The sequence below is a fragment of the Carex rostrata genome, chromosome 26 (assembly GCF_964058835.1).
Source record: "Carex rostrata chromosome 26, lpCarRost1.2, whole genome shotgun sequence".
In the NCBI taxonomy this organism is placed as follows: domain Eukaryota; kingdom Viridiplantae; phylum Streptophyta; class Magnoliopsida; order Poales; family Cyperaceae; genus Carex; species Carex rostrata.
The window spans coordinates 1,779,555-1,805,564 of NC_135943.1; the positions used below are offsets into that span (position 1 = coordinate 1,779,555).

The 26,010-nt window shown below is 34.6% G+C and overlaps 2 protein-coding genes and 1 pseudogene across 3 annotated transcripts; all 3 read right to left on the reverse strand.

Annotated features, from left to right (window-relative positions):
* Positions 1–838: 838 nt before the first annotated feature.
* LOC144544617 (uncharacterized) lies at positions 839–4,699 on the reverse strand. The gene is made up of 2 exons (XM_078293157.1): positions 1,850–4,699; positions 839–1,388 (listed from the first exon to the last, which is right to left on the reverse strand). Exons 1-2 carry the CDS (start codon positions 4,599–4,601, stop codon positions 1,036–1,038), a joined length of 3,105 nt encoding a protein of 1,034 aa, XP_078149283.1. The 5' UTR covers positions 4,602–4,699; the 3' UTR covers positions 839–1,035.
* Positions 4,700–7,587: 2,888 nt separating this feature from the next.
* On the reverse strand, positions 7,588–11,524 carry LOC144544621 (receptor kinase-like protein Xa21; annotated as a pseudogene). Its single transcript, XR_013508268.1, has 2 exons — positions 8,666–11,524; positions 7,588–8,202 (listed from the first exon to the last, which is right to left on the reverse strand). The product of XR_013508268.1 is annotated as a receptor kinase-like protein Xa21 (transcript).
* A 10,295-nt stretch (positions 11,525–21,819) lies between these two features.
* On the reverse strand, positions 21,820–25,732 carry LOC144544150 (receptor kinase-like protein Xa21). Its single transcript, XM_078292562.1, has 2 exons — positions 22,882–25,732; positions 21,820–22,443 (listed from the first exon to the last, which is right to left on the reverse strand). The coding sequence occupies exons 1-2, from the start codon at positions 25,631–25,633 to the stop codon at positions 22,088–22,090; spliced, it is 3,108 nt and encodes a 1,035-aa protein (XP_078148688.1). The 5' UTR covers positions 25,634–25,732; the 3' UTR covers positions 21,820–22,087.
* Between the last annotated feature and the right edge of the window lie 278 nt (positions 25,733–26,010).

The window sequence follows — 26,010 nt, forward strand, 5'->3', positions numbered from 1 at the left end:
GAAAAACAATGATTTTGTACTTATCTTAAAAAATAGTAAGAAAGGTCCAAAAATTATAAACTTTGGTTTCAGGTACATTTTAATGTGGATATCATGTTGAGCAATTCGGATCATCTTTTTGGACTTTAAAATCCGAGATAAAGATGTGGGATACAATTGGGGCATGAAAGCAATAGGGCACTTGAGCCCTTCTCCACCTATATATATATATATAGAGAGAGAGAGAGAGATGGGCTATGGTGTGTTGCGAAGTAAAGCGACTATTTTACTTCACACTCATATTTTGCGATTTTGAAATTCAAAACGTCGATTCGAACAGATCAACACGATCTCCATATTGAAATGTGCTTGGAGACCAAATTTTATATTTTTAAAATTTTTTTTACTATTTAGTAAGGCACTTTGAAAATCGCCGATTCGGTGGTCCAGAAATTTTTACTGTTTTTACTGTTCATCCGGATTTTCAGATTTTCAAAGTGGCTTAATAAATAGTAAAAAAATCCAAAAAAAATGTAAAATTTAGTTTCCAAGCATATTTTATTATGAAGAACATGTTGAAAGGTTCGAATCGGCTATTTGAACTTTAAAAATGAAGATATTACGTGAAGTAAAATAGTCGCTTTACTTCGCAACTCATCATAGCCCATCTCATATATATATATATATATAAATGTATATATTTAATCCAATAACACTTTCTAAAAATGAAACTTATTTAATCCAATAACACTTTCTAAAAATGAAACTTATTTAATCCAATAACACTTTCTAAAAATGAAACTGCTTTAGTACTAGCTAATATAAGCTAGCTAGTCATGTTGCATTACACTTCGATTCAATCTATATATGTAGCCAAATTGCCTGCACAAAGCACTACCCCAGAAAGCAAAACATATATCTTACAAATTATTGAACACATTATTAATAGCATAAATTACTAGAACAAGGCAAGCCAGCTTATAGTTCAAACTTCAAGTAGTATACTAGATTTACAGACGTCATTCATTATCAATCTTTTTAAAATCTGTTTCACTTTCATCTCAGCAGCTTTGCTCGAGTCGAATTCAAGAGGTTGATAACTTCTTGGATTGCGATGCGTTCTTTAGGCAACTCTTTGGTGCACAGAAGCCCACATTGAAGCACTGAAATCAAACAATCATTCACATTTTCAAGCACATAGGTGTTGCTTCCTTCCTCTATTGAAAACATTTTGGTATCGATTATGTCGATGACTCGATCAGGGAAGCACATCTCGACATGCTTGTGAAGGCTCGACCCGTCAGTGAATCTTTCATCAACAGGGCTTACTCCGGTGAACATCTCAAGGAGAAGAACACCATAGCTATATACGTCTCCTTGCACCGATGCCTGACCTCCCATCCCATACTCTAGCAATGAAAGTTAAGCACAAACGAAGTCATCTGTGAGAAAATTACTTTTGGTAACTACTTGGTACTATAGTACACGAGCACCTAATCACTGCTACCAGGTACTTAATTTAAACTACATTTCAATCTCATTTTGTGTTGTTTCCTTCCATTGTAATTGATGTATTTCCTTTCCTCATTTTTATTATGTTTGGTCAAATTGGACTTATCTGTATATATCGGGTCTTCTATATAATTTGCATGTATATAATCATACAACAATTCAATAAAATTAAATAGGATAGGAACGCCATAGTTAGTAAAATTAGTAATCCTACGGTTTAGCATACATGTAGTAAATAATTTTCTTCCCAGGAAATTGGTCAGTTTTGTTGAAAAATAAAATATCTACCAAATATTGCTACTGAATGGTAATATATATTAAAAAAAAAAAACTGATTTTCAGTGGAATAAGGTCGTACCTGGAGGAATATATCCAATAGAACCCTTGACTCCACTCGTGCTTGTCATGGATTGAGAAATCATGGTATCATGTCGGACCAAAAACTTCGCTAATCCAAAATCACCAACATGTGAGGTCATGTCATCATCCAAAAGTACATTGCTAGGCTTAAGATCGCGATGCACAATCGGATCTCCCACGTGGTCATGGAGATAGCCCAATGCCGTGGCGATATCAATTGCTATGTTAATTCTCTCTATGAGGCTGAGATATCTCAAGGGCTGATTTGTAGAAGCTGAATTTGGATGTAACCATGCTTCTAAGCTGCCATTAGGCATGAACTCAAAAATTAAGGCCTTGAAATCATTGCCTTGGTGATCTGTGCTAGAGCACACACTTAAAACCTTAACAAGGTTTCTGTGTCTGACAGTTCTTAAGGCCTCACATTCAGCCAAGAAGCTTCTAGATGCACCGTGCTGCTTGAGATTTAATACCTTCACCGCAACAGTTGTCACATTATCAAACATCATAGCGGCTTTGTACACGGTACCAAAAGCACCTCTTCCAATTAGATTCTCCAAAGAGAAATTATTGGTAGCTCTCAGAATATCATTGTATGAAACATCCTCATACTGAGATTTCATGGCTCTAATAGGTTTGGGATGATTTTGAGATTTCCTTCTCAGATAGCAAGTTACTAAAAACCAAACAATTATGCTCGAGGATAGAAACGCACCCGCTATGGAAAGAACTATAATTATGGTTCTTCGAGAATGGTGTCTCTGTGATGAGGAATTTAGAGTGCATTTTGGCAAATGCATTTCAGGTAATCCACCGCAAAGTTTACGATTTCCTCTTACATCGATCTCACTTGCATTGTTAAAAACGCCTTCTTTTGGTACCTCTCCCTCGAAATTGTTAAAAGAAATATTTAAATATGAAAGATTCATCTTATCGAGGAATTCTGGTATTTGACCAGAGAAAGAGTTGTTTGAAAGATCAAGCTCTTGCAAACCTTTCAAGTTGCTCATGGAGGAAGGGATGGTACCTTGCAACATGTTTCCATCGAGATATAGAATTTGTAATATCTGGCACCCCCCAATGGTGCTAGGAACTTCACCAGATAATCTATTATTTGAGAGAATAATTATTCCTAGGTTTATTAAATTACCAATTTCTGGTGGTATTGTACCGTTTAGATAATTATACGAGAGATCTATTCCAATAGAGAGAGAAGTAAGATTCATGATTTCTTTGGGAATTGCATCTCCGAGTTTATTTCTTGAAAGATTCAAGAACTGTAAGGCATTCATATTGCTTAATTGCTTTGGGATTCTTCCTTCAAATGAGTTATTGTTGAGAACGAGCTTGTTCAACAAGGTGAGGTTACCTAAGGTTGATGGAATTTCACCAGACATCATGTTTTGGGATAAATCTAACAGTTGCAAGTTCCATAGTTTACCAATTTGTATTGGAATCGTGCCTCTAAGAGACATCTGAGAAAGACCAAGAGTATTTAGGCTAGTTAGCCTCCCGATCTCTGCCGGGATACTTCCTGAAATTGGATTCAGCCCTAGTCCAAGAATTAAAAGACTAGTAGAGAGGTTTCCTATTGAACTAGGTAATATGCCTTGTAGTCGGTTGCTTTCGAGATTTAACAGGTTAAGTGATGTGCAATTTACCAGTGCATCAATGAAGCTCCAGTCACCAGGTTTCTTTGCCACGAGTTGATTAGAACTCATCTCAAGGAAATTAAGATTCTTTAAGGTTCCTATGCTAGAAGGGATTATGCCTTTAAAATTGTTAGAACCAATGTCAACATAAGCCAAGGCCGAACAATTGGATATCGATGCTGGTATTGATCCTTTGATTTCATTATAGTACAAGTACAACCTCGAAAGGCTGGAATAAGAATCGCACATGTCAGAAGGAAGAGTTCCTTCAAGCTGGTTACTATTTAGTAACAAGAAGAGCATGGTTGATATGTTATATATGGAATGCGGTATTTCGCCTGATAAATAATTAAATTCAAGTATGAGGCCCCCGAGGGATTGTAGTTGGCCAAGTGAAGCTGGAATGAAACCAGTTAAGCTATTTTTTTCCAAATTAAGAGCATATAGGTTTGTAAGGTTACCCAAACTGGGAGGAATGGATCCTATGAGATTATTAACACCAAATGACAAATATGTCAGCTTGCTGAGGAAACCTAATTCAGGAGGTATCGCTCCCACAAGGAAATTTGCTCTTAAACTAACATATGATAGTTGTCTACATTTTGCAAGTTCAGAAGGGATGGTTCCTTGAATTCTGTTTTTTATTATAAGAAGCACTTTCAATTTTGAACAATTACCAATGGTTGGTGGAACATTACCATTCAATGAATTCTGAGTTAGATTGAGAATCTTCAATCTGCTCAAGCGCCCGAGTTTTTCCGGGATGCTTCCGGTAAGCTGATTATTTGAGAGAACCAATCTTTGAAGAAATGTCAGGTTAGTCAAAGAGGGAGACATGTATCCGGCCAATTGCAAAGAGTCTAGAACGAGAGCAGTGACTCTTTCGGGATGCTGGCGGCCGCAGATGACCCCTTTCCATTGACAGTGGTGGAGAGAGTGATTCCATGAGGATAGTGCTCCAGTTGGATCAGTATATATAGAGGACTTGAAGGAGAGAAGTGCGTACCGATCAGTTTCATTGTCGCCCGCTTTCGCTGCAAGAAGAACGCAAGAGCTTACGAGGAGCAGAATAGTGAGGAGATAATATGTTTTTCTCATGATCCTTTTGGTTATTCTTCAATCATATTAGCGCGAAGCTCCTTTTTTTTGTTAATTATGATTCTTCATCACAATTTAATTCATTGGAGTAGTATGGAAAGTGTATGTCGCATTTGACAGGCAATGAGTCAGGCAATATAACTTGGAAGTGGCGCGGAATATAACTTGGAAAACTATTTGCAATCATTTTCAAGTGTGGAAAAAATCGCGATTTTTTCCACACTTGAAAATGATTGCAAATAGTTTTCCCCTTTTGAGCTGGATTATCTCCTAAAATGATTGATCGTATATTAGTTTAATAAGTCTGTTAGACTGTTACACATTTGTCTAAACTTAATCGTTATCAATTCATACTCAAATTAAGTAATATTGTCATAACACAAGTAATTGATATTCTAAATTTCTAACATTTATGCACAATTTGGTTAAAGCTACCATCGAACTGGTGTATAATAATTATAACGAATAAATTTTTTCAATAAATGACATATATTACTATCACGTAAATGTTGGTGATGTTTGGATGTAAATTGCGCAACAACACACAAAAAAGAAAAAAAAAACATGTTTTCTACTTCTTGTGTTTTTGTATATTTCTCAAGTGTTGATAATTTGAACCTCGAAACTTTCTGAATTGTGGGATGATATTTTCACCACTAATATTATGAATTTAATTTCTCTTGAACGAATTTCCCCCCACGATCTATTATAATATTTATCAATTAAATTAAATTAATAAAAATTTGTCAGATAGATTGGATCAAATTTGATCCGAATTTTTTATTCACAGTACATAGAAAAAAAAGGAAAAATTTAAAATGGAAAAAGATATTGACAAATTTTGAAAATTAGAATGCATGTTTCTCGTATGGCGTCCTAGTGAGACGCCACACGAGACGGAGGCCTTGCTTGAAAAAAGTGGTCACTTTTTTTTTTTTTAGATTTATAGTAGTTTGAACTTATGTGATGTTTATGTATTTTGAATATTTATATTAGATTATGTTATGCTATTATCTTGAATTTTGAATTCATTATAGTTTTTTTTTTATGTAATTCAGACTTTTAGACCTGTATCAGAGGTGTCAATACACACACACAACTAACGGACAGGATTCAAACTCAAATAGAGAGGTACCTTAGGTGATAAGAATTCTTAGTGTGATGCCTCTGCTGTGGAAGTTGCACGATAATGTTGAGCCAAGCATTTTCTTACCGTATTATGCCCTTGATGATGGAAAATAGAAAAATGATTTCAAATTTTTTATTTGTTTAGAAGAGAATAACCTAGAGTCGTTTAAAAAGATTCTGCAAATTTTCTCCAAAATGATCCTCTTTCAAATCAAAACAAAAAAAATGCTTACTTTTAAGCACACTTGTCATGAATGATTAATTGATGAGTTTGACTGCTAGCTAGCTAGTCACCAGGATCGGCAAATTTTCCTCTAATTTTCCTTTAATTTGTCATGAAGCATCAATAAAACCAACTAACAATTTGCCTAAATAAACTATTCTAATTTACAATAGCCTAAATGAAAACGACACAGATCTAACAATTTGTACTCGTACAAATCTGACACATTAATTCCACTAATGTATACTAGTATGTTCCATCAATTATTAGATGAGGTTCCAACATCTCATATTTTTCATACCTTATCATATCTCATATCTCATATATATCATTATTTTCAAAGTCCAAACTGTGTTGATCTGAACCGTTCAATATGATATCCATACTAAAATATACTTGGGGATAAAATTTTATAATTTTTGAAATTTGTTTACTATTTTTTAAAATAGGTACAAAATCAGTGTTTCTAGACTGTTCAAAAACAATGATTTTCTACACATCTTAAAAAATAGTAAAAAAATTAGAAAAATTATAAAATTTCATCCCAAGCATATTTTAATATGAATAGCAGTTGAGCGGTTTGAATCAATGGTTTGGATTTTGAAAACAAAAATATGAAATATGATGAAGTATGAAATATATGAGGTATTGAAACCCTCTAACTAATATAACTCAGGAAATTGATGAGTTTGACTTGTAGCTAGTCACCAGTATGGCAGTATCTGCAAATTTTCCTCTATCTGCATCAATAAAAACAACTAACAATTTGTCTAAATAAACTATTCTAATTTACAATAGCTTAAATGAAAACAACACAGACTAACAATTTGTACTCGTACAAATCTGACACATTAATTCCACATATACTAGTATGTTAATTCCATAAATTATTATATATTTGATTTGATTAATTGTAGTTGAAAGAGATATCTGAAGAAGTGCATGAAAAGCTCAGTGGCCATAGCGGTCTTTCAGTATGTAAATTTTATAAATTATCATGCAAAAACTATTTCGTATCCTTTATTATGTATTTTGTATCCGTTATTACGTAGGGAGCTCCATTGCATGCTCTAATCGTATTTCAATATCTTTATTTTCAATTTTAAAGCTCAAATAAACGATATAAACTGCTTAACATGATATCCATGTTTAAATATGATTGCAGACCAAATTTTATATTTTTGGAATTTTTTTACTATTTTTTAAGATAGATACAAAATCACTTTTTTCAGAAAATTGTAGAACTTCTAAAAATAATGATTTTGTACCTATCTTAAAAAATAGTAAACATTTTCCAAAAAAATATAGAATTTGATCTTCAATCATATTTTAATGTGGATATCATATTGAATAGTTTAGATTGTCTATTTGAACTTTGAAATTGAAGATAAAAATATTAGGGTACGATCGGAACATGAAACATTGGGGCATTTGAGCCCTCCTAATATTATAATTATATATCATATTTTTTTAATTTGTACATACTATATACTTTTTATTATGATGGCTGGATTGACTTATACAATATCTAATAATATATAGCACCCAAGCCTTACTCTATATATATATATAATAACACTTTCTAAAAATGAAACTTCTTTAGTACTAATATAAGCTAGCTAGCTAGTCATGTTGCATAACACTTGGATTCAATCTAAAACAGATTATTAGTTTATTACTCGATATGAAATGGCTACGTACTTGACTATATATGTAGCCAAATTGCCTTCACAAAACACTACCCCAGAAAGCAAAACATGTATCTTACAAATTATTGAACACATTATTAACAACATAAATTACTAGAACAAGGCAAGCGAGCTTATAGTTCAAACTTTAAGTAGTATACTAGATTTACTGACGTCATTCACTATCAATCATTTTAAAATCTGTTTCATCTCAGCAGCTTTGCTCGAGTCGAATTCAAGAGGTTGATAACTTCTAGGATTGCGATGCGTTCTTTAGGCAACTCTTTGGTGCACAGAAGCCCACATTGAAGCACTGAAATCAAACAATCATTCACATTTTCAAGCACATAAGTGTTGCCACCTTCCTCATCTACTGAAAACATTTTGGTATCGATTATGTCGATGACTCGATCAGGGATGCACATCTCGACATGCTTGTGAAGGCTCGACCCGTCGGTGAATCTTTCATCGATGGGGCTTACTCCGGTGAACATCTCGAGGAGAAGAATACCATAGCTATACACGTCTCCTTGCACCGATGCCTGACCTCCCATCCCATACTCTAGCAATGAAAGTTAAGCACAAACGAAGTCATGTGTGAGAAAATTACTTTTGATAACTACTTAGTAATACAGTACACGAGCACCTAATCACTGCTACCAGGTTGTTAATTTAAACTACATTATTTCAATCTCATTTTGTGTTGTTTCCTTCCATTGTAATTGATGTATTTCCTTTCCACATTTTTATTATGTTTGGTCAAATTGGACTTATCTATATATATCGGGTCTTCCCTATAATTTGCAAGTATATAATCTTACAACAATTCAATAAAATTAAATAGGATAGGAACGCCATAGTCAGTAAAATTAGTAATCCTACGGTTTAGCATACATGTAGTAAAGAATTTTCTTCCCAGGAAATTGGTCAGTTTTGTTGAAAAATAAAATATCTACCAAATATTGCTACTGAATGGTAATATATATTAAAAAAAAAAACTAATTTTCAGTGGAATAAGGTCGTACCTGGAGGAATATATCCAATAGAACCCTTGACTCCACTCGTGCTTGTCATGGATTGAGAAATCATGGTATCATGTCGGACCAAAAACTTCGCTAATCCAAAATCACCAACATGTGAGGTCATATCATCATCCAAAAGTACATTGCTAGGCTTAAGATCGCGATGCACGATTGGATCTCCGATGTGGTCATGGAGATAGCCCAATGCCGTGGCGATATCAATTGCTATGTTAATTCTCTCTATGAGGCTGAGATATCTCAAGGGCTGATTTGTAGAAGCTGAATTTGGATGTAACCATGCTTCTAAGCTGCCATTAGGCATGAACTCAAAAATTAAGGCCTTGAAATCATTGCCTTGGTGATCTATGCTAAAGCACACACTTAAAACCTTAACAATGTTTCTGTGTCTGACATTTCTTAAGGCCTCACATTCAGCCAAGAAGCTTCTAGACGCACCGTGCTGCTTGAGATTTAATACCTTCACCGCAACAGTTGTCACATTATCAAACATCATAGCGGCTTTGTACACGGTACCGAAAGCACCTCTTCCAATTAGATTCTCCAAAGAGAAATTATTGGTAGCTCTCAGAATATCATTGTATGAAACATCCTCATACTGAGATTTCATGGCTGTAATAGGTTTGGGATGATTTTGAGATTTCCTTTTCAGATAGCAACTTACTAAAAACCAAACAATTATGCTTGAGGATAGAAATGCACCCGCTATGGAAAGAACTATTATTATGGTTCTTCGAGAATGGTGTCTCTGTGATGAGGAATTTAGAGTGCATTTTGGCAAATGCATTTGAGGAAGCCACCGCAAAGTTTGCGATTCCCTCTTACGTCTACCCCACTTGCATTGTTAAAAACGCCTTCTTTTGGTACCTCTCCCTCAAAATTGTTAAAAGAAATATTTAAATATAAAAGATTCATCTTATTGAGGAATTCCGGTATTTGACCAGAGAAAGAGTTGTTTGAAAGATCAAGCTCTTGCAAACCTTTCAAATTGCTCAATGAGGAAGGGATGGTACCTTGCAACATGTTTCCATCGAGATATAGACTTTCTAATAGCTGGCACCCCTCAATGGTGCTAGGAACTTCACCAGATAATCTATTATTTGAGAGAATAATTTTTCCTAGGTTTATTAAATTACCAATTTCTGGTGGTATTGTACCATTTAGATAATTATACGAGAGATCTATGCCAATAGAGAGAGAGGTAAGATTCATGATTTCTTTGGGAATTGCATCTCCGAGTTTATTGCTTGAAAGATTCAAGAACTCTAAGGAATTCATATTGCTTAATTGCTTTGGTATTCTTCCTTCGAACGAATTATTGTTGAGAAAGAGCTTGTTCAACAAGGTGAGGTTACCTAAGGTTGATGGAATTTCACCAGACATCATGTTTTTAGATAAATCTAACCATTGCAAGTTCCATAGTTTACCAATTTCTGATGGAATCGTGCCTTCAAGATACATCTGATAAAGCTCGAGGTAATTTAGGTTAGTTAGCCTCCCAATCTCTACCGGGATACTTCCTGAAATCGGATTCATCCATAGTCCAAGATGAAAAAGAGTCGTAGAGAGGTTTACTATAGAACTAGGTAATTTGCCTTGAAGTCGGTTGCTTCCGAGATTTAACAATTCAAGTGATGTGCAATTTACCAGAGCATCAATGAAGCTCCAGTCACCAGGTTTCTTTGCCTCAAGTTGATTAATACTCATCTCAAGGTAATGAAGATTCTTTAAGGTTCCTATGCTAGAAGGGATTATGCCTTTAAAATTGTTAGAGGGAATATCAACAGTAGCCAAGGCCGAACAATTGGATAATGATGCTGGTATCGATCCTCTGAGTTGATTATTGTACAACAACAAATACGACAGGTTGGAATAAGAATCACACATGTAAGAAGGAAGAGTTCCTTCAAGCTGGTTACTAGGTAGTGACAAGATGAGCATGGCTGATATGTTGTATATGGAACGCGGTATTTCGCCGTATAAATTGTTAAATCCAAGTTGGAGGTTCCCAAGGGATTGTAGTTGGCCAAGGGAAGCTGGAATGAAACCAGTTAAGCTATTATGTTGGAAACTAAGATATGATAGTTTTGTAAGGTTGCCCAAATTGGGGGGAATGGATCCTGTGAGATTATTAAGAGAAAATGACAAATATGTGAGCTTGCTGAGGAAACCTAATTCGGGAGGTATAGCTCCTTCAAGGGAATTTGTTCTTAGTTTAATAAATGATAGTTCTCTACATTGTGTAAGTTCAGATGGGATGTTTCCTTGAATTAAGTTGTTTTCGATATGAAGCACTTCCAATTTGGAACAATTACCAATGGTTGATGGAACATTACCATTCAATGAATTCTGAGTTAGATTGAGAAACTTCAATCTGCTCAAGCGCCCGAGTTCTTCCGGGATGCTTCCGGTAAGCTGATTATTTGAGAGAACCAATCTTTGAAGAAATGTCAGGTTGGTCAAAGAGGGAGATAGGTATCCGGCTAATTGCAAAGAGTCTAGAATGAGAGCAATGACTCTGTCAGGATGCTGGCGGCCGCAGATGACCCCTTTCCATTGACAGTGGTGGAGAGAGTGATTCCATGAGGATAGTGCTCTAGTTGGATCAGTATATATAGAGGACTTGAAGGAGAGAAGTGCGTACCGATCAGTTTCATTGTCTCCCGCTTTCGCCGAAAGAATAATGCAAGAGCTTACGAGGAGCAGAACAGTGAGGAGATAATATATTTTTCTCATGATCCTTTGGCTATTCTGCAATCAAATTACTGTGAAGCTCCTTTTTTTTTGTTAATTGTGATCAATTTCTATCACAATTTAATTTAGACAATTGTTTTTAATGTATGGAGACGCATTTGACAGGCATTGAGTTAGGCATATATATATAAGTTGTTTGATCCAGTTGATCCAGTTGAAAACGATTGCGAATTATATTTTTTCATACGCTGATCCAATTGAAAATGATTGCGAATAATTTTCCACATGTACGTGCTCAAGGGTTTGGAGGCACTGACTTGGAAGTCAACAGTTGACTTGGATGTGCCACTGGAATTTTGGATTTACTGAAAGATTTTTTCCACACTTAATCCTAGAAAATGATTGCGAAGACTTTTTCGACATTTGGTTCCGAAAATATGGATTATAAGCCTATCTGACTGTCTTTGGATCCTGGTTTCCATCCAAAGCTTATTCAATTCTTCCATGTCAAGATTAAGTATAATTGACGGACGCCTGGTAATTCTTCTTCGTCATACAAAGAAAGAAAACCATTCTTCTTGGACACTATTATGGAACTTTTACTTAAAGCCCCTCTAATTATGACTTCAAAATCAATTACTTGTATTATTTTTATAATTACTTTTAGTTCACTTTTTTTGTAAAAAAAAAAAAAAGATAATTACTTTTAGTTGATTCAATTTCTAAAGAAGTAAAAATAGTTCATGAATATGTGTGGTTGAGAATTGTCTAATTCAGTTGTAAAAAGATAACCATCATCAAGTTATCGTGGTTCTATATAGAAGTTTAGATTTTTCAATTTTCAAAGTCTCTGAGAAGTTATTAAATTCACCATCCAATCAATAAATAACAGACGTATAGGGCATATTTATTATAAATATGTATTTACAGCCACCTTTTCATAATATTGGATTTACAGAACTTATTTTTCCAATCTGACTCAGAGTACTTGGAAATAATATTGGATTTACAGCCACCTTTTACTTTTTTTTATAAATATGTATTTAATAGTTTATTTATTTTGTCTAGACTTTAGGCACTTGTTTTTCCCTTGTGTAGTGGGCTTGAAACACGAGCTTGATGGCCCAGTTTGAATTATATACCAAGGCAAATTTAAATTCTCATAATTTAAAATTACAATAGCATGTTCTTTCCATTCCATAGAGAGAGCATCACAAACTCAGAATCAAACATACAGAAGCAAATTATTGCTGGAGAAACATGAATTAGAGTATAGTACATATCGTCTACTAATTTAAATAAAGAAAAAAGCTTCGATTACTACATGAATCAAAGTAGCAAATACTAAGAAAAAGAAAATCAATGCAGTCTAAAGTTGCAAATTAATAAAAACCTTCAACTACTACTAGAATCAAGCTTTTTTTCTGATCTTTGTAGGCTACATATTTGACTATGATTTGACTTCAATTAGAAGGTCAAATGGAGTTGCAGCACCAACACACCTAGCTACTATAGCTAAATTGGGAGTCTAGGTTGTATCGAGACAATTGCCATTGGCTGTTGATACAGTTCACTTTGTCCAAGTTGAGCTGGATACTGAGTGCTGCTTATCATCTGCATATGAAAACCAACAAAATTTAACAAAGAGATTTTTACGTTATTTTATTGCTTAAAATATGCAAAAAATAATATATATTATATAAATAGGGCTGGGCACTTATGTAACTTACATGGGTTTTGTTGAAAGTATTGTCTCGCCAAAGGTTGTTGTGCAACCAATTACTATTTAGCAAAAAATAGACTATTATAGTTCAAAATCTTTCTTATGGTTTAAATTATAATTTTTAATGAGACAAGAAAAATAAATTATTATTTTTTATTGATTATCCACCAATATCTCATTTTTTTGTCAATGTTTGAATAAACATGCATAAGAATTAATTATGTAATTTTTCACTTGTCTAATTTTATTCAAGCAAAAGTTAGTTCAAATGTTCAGCCTTCCGCATTTATTATACTAAGTATTTATGGGACTATTAAAAAAAAATAACAAACGTTTTGTAAATGAGGCAACTAAATTTCATATTCTTTGCATTAATATATATTGTTATTGAAAATTTAAAATGTATTTTCGTTGTCATATCTAAGGGATGATCAAACCTAACAAATATACTAAACATGTCTACTAGACTTTTGTAAATATAATCAAGGGTGGAAGTAGAAATTCATAATAGGAGTGCAAAAATTTAAAATAAATAATCACAAAGTAAACTCTTCATAACCACAAAGTAAGCTCCAACCACTAAGCCTCAAGTAGATATGTAATATTTTATGAGGAGGGACTATGCTATATAAAAAGTTATAAGAAATTAAATTTAATTAAATTTCAATATACATAACTAAAATTTTAAAATCATAGAGTGGCTAAGTACTCGTATGGAATGTAGATCTGCTCCTGAATATAATACCCAATATAACATGTTATAATATTGTAAAATTTTATTTGATACGACGAGTTGGTGTTTTCTTACGAACCTTCTGATTGAGCGGGGATTTCCCCCGAAATGGATCTCTGTGGTTCTGCTGATCCTAAAAACATCATCCTCGACGATTAGGGTCAACGGAATTTCGACGAACTATTTCACACATGCAAGAGGCTTGAGGCAGGGGGACCCGCTCTCTCCTATGCTATTCATAATTGTGGCGGATTCGTTGAACTGGCTGATTAAGAACTCCATCAGCTTAATGCATGAACCGGTGCATATAGCACCACAGCCGATTTAATATGCGGATGACACGATCATCATTGCAGAGGCACATCCGAAAACCCTTAAAATCATTGCGCTCATCCTGAGGATATATGGAAAAATTTCAGGCTTGAAGATAAATAGTGATAAAAGCTCATTCGTCCCAATTGCAATACCAAACCGGTTAAGAGGAGTAATTGAGAACATTCTGGGTTGCCCGGCTACGGAACTTCCGATAAAATATCTGGGTCTACCATTATCAAGTAGGAAACCAACAAAGGCGGATTACTTGCCTATGATTGCGGCGGTCGAAAGTAGAGTTGCCAGTTGGAAATCTGCACTGCTGTCATATGGTGGGCGTCTCACGCTTATCAAATCTGTGCTCTCCTCGATACCATTGCACTACATGCAAGCGCTCAAAATTCCAAAGTGGGTGTTTTTAAAAATTGATAGAATAAGGCGTAATTTCCTATGGAAGGGGCATGAGATGTGCAAACCGATCAATTGTTTGGTCAATTGGGAGAAAACATGTGCCCTGAAAGAAAATGGGGGATTGGGATTAATTAACTTCCAGACACAGAATGATGCGCTACTAACAAAGTGGGTTTGGACATGCCACTCAGATAGACAGAGCAGCTGGGCGGTCACGCTGTCTCGCTTGTATGGTATTCAGGATTTCACAAACATCTCAGACCCACTTAACATCTCCTTTTTCATTAAGGACCTGCAGAAACTAATGCCTTTTTACAAGGTATCGGTGAAAGTTGACCCGATCACTAGCGAATTAAAATGGAGGTGGGAGACCGCGGGTACCTTCTCCACGAAAACCGCCTACAGGGGATTACATCACACGAGAGTAGTATGGGGATTCCATAAGAGGTTGTGGGCAATCAATGCCCCGTCAAAGGTAAAGGTTTTTCTGTGGGTTCTGTTGCAAAATAAACTCCTGACTAGGGGGATACTGATGCACAGAGGTTGTCAGACAACTCAGGGTTGCGTCTTGTGTGGCGGTACGGTGCTCGAAACGGATGTTCATATGTTCTGGGAGTGTGCATATACGGCACTATACTGGCGGGCTCTTCTACATTCATTCAATGGTGAACGGCTGGTGGCGGGTGCTATTTCGCACGTGCATCTATGGATAGTAGTTTCCCAAGGTTTCGATGCTAATCGAAAGAAAATTTGGGATACGGTATGGGCGGCTGGGTTGTGGGCTATTTGGCGGGAGAGGAATAGCAGGATATTCAATCAAAGGACGAAGCCATTGCATATCCTGGTTAATGAAACGAGAAGAGAGATTAGACAGTGGATCGACCACTGCTAGGGTAAATAAAGGGGACTAAGGGAGCCAACTTTCAATAAAAAATTTAGTGTGTAATTTACCTTTTACTCAGCATTTGCCTACTTGGGCATTGTAAATAACTTTCGTATCAATGAAAATCGTACGATGGCAAGTTGCCATCTTACCCTCAAAAAAATATTGTAAAATTTTAAAGTTATGGTTGATTCGGAATACGTGAGATCATGGGTGTAACTACATAGTAAGAAAAGAGGCTAACCCCCCCCCCCCCCCCCCCCCCCCCCCCCCATTCTTTTGAAAATTTTGTATTTTTCACCTTCAAAATTTTAAATTTTACAAAAAAAAAATTATTAGCCCTCCTAATAAAATAAAATAAAATTATATGACGCATATTTATTTAGCCTCCTCTATTTCAGTTTCTTAGTTTCGCTCCTGCGTGAGATAAGAACTAATCATGTCAAATTTTGCAACTTAACTCATCAAATTATGTTAAAATATCGCCAAATAGCATTCACAACATATTAAACAAGTTTACTTAATTTTTGTAAATATAATACACAACATAAATGAGTTATAACATATAATCAACTTGATATTTTTTTCTCATCAATTTACACCAGTAAAAGAAAGAAAATTGGAGAAACTTTTAAATACCATTTCATATTAAAAAACATTCGAACGGGCCATGGAAACTGAATCTCAATTAATTTAGAATTTCATTCATTTTCATGAAAATTAAGACCTAAGAACACATCCGAAATGTCATTAATTACCTGCAGTGTCGAGTCCGTATTTTAAAGTAACCTAATTTTTTAGTTTCGGTCCGGACTATCTTATAAAAAATTCAATCTAATCCGTAATCACGTGGTGGAACGCACAGTGCCCTTTTAATATTCGTGTTAAAGCAGCTCGACGGGCCGAATTTTTTTTTTATCAAAAACCAGGCAGTGGCTGCCGGTTATTTATATTAAACGAGATAAAGAAAAACACTGTTACAGGGTACATCAAAAACCTCTCAACGTCTGAGCACCTAACCAGCAAATCAAATTAAAAAAGATTCACACCAAGTCAGAGAAGCAGAGAGCATCACAAGCTCAGAATAAAACACACAGAAGCAAATTATTGCTGGAAAACCATGAATTAGAACATATTTTTAAGCTTTAGTTACTACATCGTCTACTAATTTAAATAAAAAAAGAGCTTTGATTATTACATCAAGCAAAGCAGTAAATACTACGAAGGAAAAAATCAATGCAGTCTGGAGTTGCTAATTTTTCTGATCTTTGCGGGGTGGAGTTCTGACAGTGATTTGACTCCAGGCAGATGATCAACTAGAGTTGCGGCACCAACACGTCTACTATAACTAAATTGAGGCATTTCAGTTTGTCCAAGGTGAGATGGATACTGTTGGGTGCTGCTTGCCATCTGCATGTGAAAACCAACAAAATTTAATAAAGAGATGTTTGCATTGCTTATAATATTCAAATCTATTTAAGAGTGAGGCTATGGTACTATACATAGTGCGAATTGGTCTGTACTTGTATAGAGATGTTTTCGAAATTCTAATGGTCGATCCAAACTATTCAACTTGGTCTTCATCTGAATATGTACTTGTAAATTAAATTTTAGATTTGTTAGAATTTTTTTTTACTATTTTTTTAGATGGATAGAAAATCACTATTTTTGGATGGTCCATAATTTCAGATCGTGATTTTCTACCCATCTAAAAAATAGTAAAAAAATTCTAAAAATTGTAAAATTTAGTTTACATGTACATATTCATATGGAGACCATGTCGAACTGTTCGGATAGACCGTTAGGACTTTCAAACCGAAGATGTGAGTCCATAGCGTGAACCAATATGCGCTATGGATAGTATCATAGCCTTACTCTTTCTTTAATTATATAAATAGAAGTTAGGCATACCATTGTAGGTGTCGCTAACCCGAGCATAACCTCTGCCTGCTCATAGGAAAAAAAATGTTATATTGGTCCTAGTATTGATAATATATATAATGGGTCCTTGCTTGAATACTAACCCCACTCAAATGTTACGAACCATTGCCACCAACTTTAAATAATTGAGAGTAATCAGGATTAGTATTGATATTGTACATGGTTCCAAGCCAACAACATATTGGATGGGTTGCTAACCGAACAAAAGGGCTCCGAATTTTAATTAAAAGAAAAAAAGATGTGTGGACCTGATTTTGAGCTTTGAGAAGTACTGGGTTCTGGTGAAGATATTGTCTCACCAGAGGGTCATTATGTGCAGCCATTAACTATTTAGCAAAAAAAAAAAGGAAAAAGAAACCTGAATCAGAACCTATTTCTACATATCTTGCTGTTAAAAAATAAACAGTATTCACAGGTATGGATAACCTAATTTTTTTTTTGTTCTAACCTTAATCTCTGTTATAATCTCAAGAAGCTGGGATTTAGACATCTTTTGAAGGTAGTTTTTTAACGGGTCGGGTCCCTGTTGGTTTGCTAGCCTGCTTTCTGTCCCTCCAAGAGCACCCGTCATGGTTGACACTGTAGGTAAAGCAGACGATTCGCTAAGTGGTTGCCTCACTGCTGGATCGGCTAAAATTGGAGGTGCGATCAATAGATTAGACATAGAAGTTTTTAATTCTAATTAAATAGAAAAAAAAAAGTATGCCTTTTGGTTTATTTGATTTTGTACCAGTTTTTTGTGCCAGTTTGTTTCCATGTTGAGCAAGCTGCACGCGCAATTCATGGCCTCCAATTAAATACCCTTTCAGATTTCTTTCCGCACTCAGTGCTGCGTCTTCCCCGAAGTACTCACAAAATCCGTACCCCTTCGGCTTACCTGTGTCCTTATCCCTCACCAACCTGTACCAATGAAGTTTTCTGTGTCATTTTCTATATCATTCTACATATGTAGTGATCATAGCGAGTAAAAAAAAAAAAAACAGAGAGAGCGAGACAATGCATGGTTAACAACGTCAATATCCTTATGGATACTCTTGTCGGATAATACAAATAAGTTTTAGCTATTACCCTCATTGATTTGAATTGCCCAATTTGGTGAAATATATGTTAAAATGTTAAATGTTAAATCCCCATTCCTTCCGAAATTACCAATTGATAAGTAAAGGTTCTGCAAAGCGGACGTAATGATGGTAAAGGTTTCGTCGTTTCGTTCATCTCTTCAAGTCTCATCCAAGATCTGCAATAGGTTAGGCGAATAAAAAGAAAGCAGAAAGAAAACGAAATAATATACACACATATAATATACTCAATTGCAAGAAATATCCAATTACAATTCGTATACATCACATATGTGGTCAACAAAATACAAGAAATAAAAGCAATAAAAGAAAGGAAAATACATCACGAGATATCCAAATTTGGATTATACTATTCAAACAAAGATTATAACATCAAATTCAGAATTTATTTTTTGAATATCGATCTTAACTGACCTGAAAGAGACGACAGGGCCGATCTCTTCGCAAATCTCGATCAGCTGCTTCTCTGTTGCGTTGTAGGGTATGTTTCCAACTGCCACGTGTAACACAATATTCGTTAGTTGTATTTTTTTGCAAGAAATTAAACCAAAAGTTACCGAAAAGTAAATTTAATTATGATACTCACTAAAGACAGAGCAGTGCACCATGGCTGATATCTGTAGTTCAAGAAATCTGTTTCTTAATTTAATCACAAATGAATTATTTAGCCGTTAAATCACGAATGAATTATCAGGCTAAATACTGAATTATTAGGCTAAATAGGGAAGTCGGTCCGTCGGCCTGCTAAATAGGGGAATTTCTTGTATACCCTTTAAAAACTTTAAAATTATGTATTATTTATTTATTTCTTTTAATATTTATACTATTATATTTACTCATCTAAATTTAAAAAACTCACAAATTCAACTAATTAGCTTTCTTTTTTATTATGAATTTTAGAGAAGAACTATGCAATTTTGAGTTTTTTAAGCAGGGGTATCCGATTTCGTCCGGATCCGAATCCAGAAAATTATTTAAATTATCCGATCCGTATTTGTATCGGAAACTATCCGTATCTGTATTCGAAAAATTATAGCGGATAAGGATACGGTAAGATTTTTAACTATCTGTATTCAACCGTTTACACCCCTAAACCACAACAAATGTAATCTATGTTCTTAAATTGATTTATTAAATTGCATATTTATACTAATGATTTAGATGTTATTCTTTACTATAATGTATATTAGTAATTTATTTTTAATTATATGAATTATATTCATATCCTATTTGTATCCATCCAATATCTGATTCGTATCCGTAGCGTTGAATATCTGATTCGTACCCGTATCCGAGACTATCCGTATTGGAATCCATATACGAAAAATTATAGCGCATAAAGATACGATTTGACCACTATCTGATCTGTATCTGATCGTTTACACCCCTATTTTTAAGGGGTATACATGAAATTCCCCACCCATTCAAAAAAAAAAAAAAATTTAGAAGAAACCCAACGCTACTAAATGATAATTTTAGATGGAAGCCGACCAGTTTTAAAAACTAGGAAAATAACTGGGAATCCATTAGTACATCTGTTTATATTTTAATAAATACTTCTCAACCTTATTTGGTTTGAGTGTGAGGTAGCATTAAAGCAGGATGAAAATTAGAAAAAGAACTACGAATACAGAAGACACAAATGTACTTCACAAAAATAAGGTATTACATATTAATTAAACTATAATTCTCTAAATAATCATGGGAAGCATTTCTTTTATTATTATAATAAGATGGAATCATAATGGTGAGAAGCTTGAAGGTATCTTTCACTGGTTAAGAGCCTGTTCGGATGTCACGGGATTACACGGAATGAGATTTGACGGAGATGGGAACCCACTTTTTCAAAAGCGGGAACCCATAATGGCGGGTAAGCATAGGATCGATTATGGGAATGTGTTAAAATGAGTGTTTGGTTGTACTGTGGGTTTAGTTGTAGAAAATCTTATTTTTCTTTCTAAAATGATTGATATTATACAATTATTTTTATTAATAATTACTAATTATGAAATAAATAAATTAAATAATAACATAATATTATTATTATTTATTATTATAAAATATAAATATTTTAACAATATAAAAATAACAAAATGGGTACAAATAAAAATAAAATAAAATAATATTTATAAACAAATAAAAAAATAAGATATTAATAATTTTTAAATAATACAAATTTTTTGACAACTCGAGAAAAATCTAAAAGTTTAAACTATTAGCTAAATTCAATTTGATATTAATAATTATTATAAATAACTTTCAAATTAATAATTATTATAAATAACTTAATTATGTCAACAATCAACTAAATTTATTGTCTTCACATTAGCTGCACCAAATGCGGAGAAAAAACGATACTCTGACTGAATTTTAATTTTCCTATGCATACAGTGCTCATATAGTGCTATTAGAAGGATAATGGGAACTTGTTTGGGATTTTAAACGGGATAAAACCAAGCTGCTGAACAGCAACGGGGACAAATGTCCATATTTTGTTTTTTCCAACGGTATCCTAAGCAACCGAACACGCCCTAAATGAGTTTATCTTCCTCTTACAGGAGCAGACGTATAGCCCATGAGGGGCTTAGTAACCCCATGATTTAAAAAAAAATTAAATATATATATTTAAATTTAATTTAATTTTCTTTTTACTTTTATATAATTGAGACTGTCGTAAATTAAAAAAGACAAAAAAATATTGAAACCTTAAAATGAAAAAAAAAATCAAGCGATTATTTTACTGTGTTCTTGGAATATATTTTAAACAGCTTTAAGGGTTTCTCATATTCAACTTTGTTTTGACTTAAAAAGGTGTAATGTACCACCTATATGAGGGCTCAAATACTCCATTGTTTTCATGTCCCAACTGTACTCCATCTCTTTATCTTCGATTTCAAAGTCCAAACAAGCGATCTGAACAAAATCATTATTTTAAGATATATCTTTTAAAATTGTTTACTAATTTTTAAGATAGTTACAAAATCATTATTTTTAAATGGTTCAAAATTTTCTGAAAAACAATGATTTTGTACTTATCTTAAAAAATAGTAAAAAATGTCCAAAAAATATAAACTTTGGTCTCAAGTACATTTTAATGTGGATATCATGTTGAGCAATTCGGATCGTCTTTTTGGACTTTAAAATCGGATATAAAGATGTGGGATACGATTGGGGCATGAAAGCAATAGGGCATTTGAGCTCTCCTCCACCTATACATATACATATATATATATATATATATATATATATATATATATATATATATATATATATATATATATATATATATATATGAGTGTATATATTTAATCCAATAACACTTTCTAAAAATGAAACTGCTTTAGTAGTAGCTAGTCATGTTGCATAACACTTCGATTCAATCTAAAACAGATTATTAGTTTATTACTCGATATGAAATGGCTACGTGCTTGACTATATATGTACGTAGCCAAATTGCCTTCACAAAACACTACCCCAGAAAGCAAAACATATATCTTACAAATTATTGAACACATTATTAATAGCATAAATTACTAGAACAAGGCAAGCGAGCTTATAGTTCAAACTTCAAGTAGTATACTAGATTTACAGACGTCATTCATTATCAATCTTTTTAAAATCTGTTTCACTTTCATCTCAGCAGCTTTGCTCGAGTCGAATTCAAGAGGTTGATAACTTCTTGGATTGCGATGCGTTCTTTAGGCAACTCTTTGGTGCACAGAAGCCCACATTGAAGCACTGAAATCAAAGAATCATTCACATGTTCAAGCACATAGGTGTTGCCTCCTTCCTCATCCACTGAAAACATTTTGGTATCGATTATGTCGATGACTCGATCAGGGAAGCACATCTCGACATGCTTGTGAAGGCTCGACCCGTCAGTGAATCTTTCATCAATGGGGCTTACTCCGGTGAACATCTCAAGGAGAAGAACACCATAGCTATATACGTCTCCTTGCACCGATGCCTGACCTCCCATCCCATACTCTAGCAATGAAAGTTAAGCACAAATGAACTCATCTGTGAGAAAATTATTTTTGATACCTACTTAGTACTATAGTACACGAGCATCTATTCACTGCTACTAGGTACTTAAAACTACATTTTAATCTCATTTTGTATTGTTTCCTTCGATTGTAATTGATGTATTTTCTTCCACATTTTTAGTAAGTTTGGTCAAATTGTGCTTATCTGTATATATCACGTTTTCCCTATAATTTGCCATTATATAATCTAACAACAGTAAGGATAGGAACGCCATAGTCAGTAAAATTAGTAATCCTACGGTTTAGCATACATGTAGTAAAGAATTTTCTTCCCAGGAAATTGGTCAGTTTTGTTGAAAAATAAAATATCTACCTAATATTGCTACTGAATGAAAGCATTGTAATAAAAAAAAAAAAATTCAGTGGAATAAGGTCGTACCAGGAGGAATATATCCAATAGAACCCTTGACTCCACTTGTGCTTGTCATGCATTGAGAAACCATGTTATCATGTCGGACCAAAAACTTCGCTAATCCAAAATCACCCACATGTGAGGTCATGTCATCATCCAAAAGTACATTGCTAGGCTTAAGATCGCGATGCACGATTGGATCTCCGATATGGTCATGGAGATAGCCCAATGCCGTGGCTATATCAATTGCTATGTTGATTCTCTCTATGAGGCTGAGATATCTCAAGGGCTGATTTGTAGAAGCTGAATTTGGATGTAACCATGCTTCTAAGCTGCCATTAGGCATGAACTCAAAAATTAAGGCCTTGAAATCATTGCCTTGGTGATCTGTGCTAGAGCACACACTTAAAACCTTAACAAGGTTTCTATGTCTGACAGTTCTTAAGGCCTCACATTCAGCCAAGAAGCTTCTAGATGCACCATGCTGCTTGAGATTTAATACCTTCACCGCAACAGTTGTCACATTATCAAACATCATAGCGGCTTTGTACACGGTACCGAAAGCACCTCTTCCAATTAGATTCTCCAAAGAGAAATTATTGGTAGCTCTCAGAATATCATTGTATGAAACATCCTCATACTGAGATTTCATGGCTGTAATAGGTTCGGGATGATTTTGAGATTTCCTTTTCAGATAGCAAGTTACTAAAAACCAAACAATTATGCTTGAGGATAGAAATGCACCCACTATGGAAAGAACTATTTTTATGGTTCTTCGAGAATGGTGTCTCTGTGATGAGGAATTTAGAGTGCATTTTGGCAAATGCATTTCAGGTAATCCACCGCAAAGTTTTCGATTTTCTCTTACGTCGATCTCACTAGCATTGTTAAAAACACCTTCTTTTGGTACCTCTCCCTCGAAATTGTTAAAAGAAATATTTAAATATAAAAGATTCATCTTACCAAGGAATTCCGGTATTTGACCAGAGAAAGAGTTATTTGAAAGATCAAGATCTTGCAAACCTTTCAAATTGCCCATGGAGGAAGGGATGGTACCTTGCAACATGTTTCCATCGAGATATAGACTTTGTAATATGTGGCACCCCTCAATGGTGCTAGGAACTTCACCAGATAATCTATTATTTGAGAGAATAATTTTTCCTAGGTTTATTAAATTACCAATTTCTGGTGGTATTGTACCATTTAGATAATTATACGAGAGATCTATGCCAATAGAGAGAGAAGTAAGATTCATGATTTCTTTGGGAATTGCATCTCTGAGTTTGTTGCTTGAAAGATTCAAGAACTCTAAGGCTTTCATATTGCTTAATTGCTTTGGTATTCTTCCTTCGAATGAATTATTGTTAAGAAAGAGATTGTTCAACAAGGTCAGGTTACCTAAGGTTGAGGGAATATCACCGGACATCATGTTATTAGATAAATCTAACCATTGCAAGTTCCATAGTTTACCAATTTCTAATGGAATCGTGCCTTCGAGATACGTCTGATAAAGCTCGAGGTCATTTAGGTTAGTTAGCCTCTCGATCTCTGCCGGGATACTTCCTGAAATCGGATTCATCCATAGTCCAAGATGAAAAAGAGTAGTAGAGAGGTTTCCTATCGAACTAGGTAATTTTCCTTGAAGTCGGTTGCTTCCGAGATTTAACAATCCAAGTGATGTGCAATTTACCAGAGCATCAATGAAGCTCCAGTCACCAGGTTTCTTTGCCTCGAGTTGATTAACACCCATCTCAAGGACATTAAGATTCTTTAAGGTTCCTACGCTAGAAGGTATTATGCCTTCAAAATTGTTAGAATCAATTTCAACCTTAACCAAGGTCGAACAATTGGAAAACGATGCTGGTATTGATCCTTTGAGTTCATTATTGTACAAGTACAACATCTGAAGGTTGGAATAAGAATCACACATGTGAGAAGGAAGAGTTCCTTTAAGCTGGTTACCGTTTAGTGACAAGATGACCATGGCTGATATGTTATATATGGAATGTGGTATTTCGCCTGATAAATAATTAAATTCAATTATGAGGTGCTTGAGGGATTGTAGTTGGCCAAGTGAAGCTGGAATGAAACCAGTTAAGCTATTTTGTCCAAAATTAAAAGCATATAGGTTTGTAAGGTTGCCCAAATTGGGGGGAATGGATCCTGTGAGATTATTATCACCAAATGACAACACGGTGAGCTTGCTAAGGAAACCTAATTCAGGAGGTATCTCTCCCTCAAGGAAATTTTCTGTTAGACTAACAACTGATAGTTCTCTACATTTTGCAAGTTCAGTAGGGATGGTTCCTTGAATTCTGTTATTTCTTATATGAAGCACTTCCAATTTTGAACAATTACAAATGGTTGATGGAACATTACCATTAAATGAATTATGAGTTAGATTGAGAATCTTCAATCTGCTCAAGTGCCCGAGTTCTTCCGGGATGCTTCCGGTAAGCTGATTATTTGAGAGAACCAATCTTTGAAGAAATGTCAGGTTGGTCAAAGAGGGAGACAGGTATCCGGCCAATTGCAAAGAGTCTAGAACGAGAGCGGTGACTCTGTTGGGATGCTGGCGGCCGCAGATGACCCCTTTCCATTGGCAGTAGTGGAGAGAGTGATTCCATGAGGATAGGGCTCCAGTTGGATCAGTATATATAGATGACTTGAAGGAGAGAAGTGCGTACCGATCAGTTTCATTGTCGCCCGTTTTCGCCGGAAGAAGAAAGCAAGAGTTTACGAGGAGCAAAACAGTGAGGAGATAATATGTTTTTCTCATGATCCTTTGGCTATTCTGCAATCAAATTACTGTGAAGCTCCTTTTTTTGTTAATTGTGAATTTTTATCACAATTTAATTTAGTGGAGTGTTTGGAAAGTATAGAGACGCATTTGACAGGCATATATAAGATGTTTGATCCAGTTGAAAATGTATATGGTGGAGTGTTTGGAAAGTGTATATCGCATTTAACAAGCATTGAGTTAGGAAATAGTTGATTTGATCCAGTTGAAAATGATTGCGAATGATATTTTTCCATACTCCACTAGTGGAGTGTTTGCAAAATGTATATAGTGGAGTATTTGGAATGTGTATATCGCTTTAACAAGCATTGAGTTAGAAAATAGTTGATTTGATCCAATTGAAAATGATTGCGAAT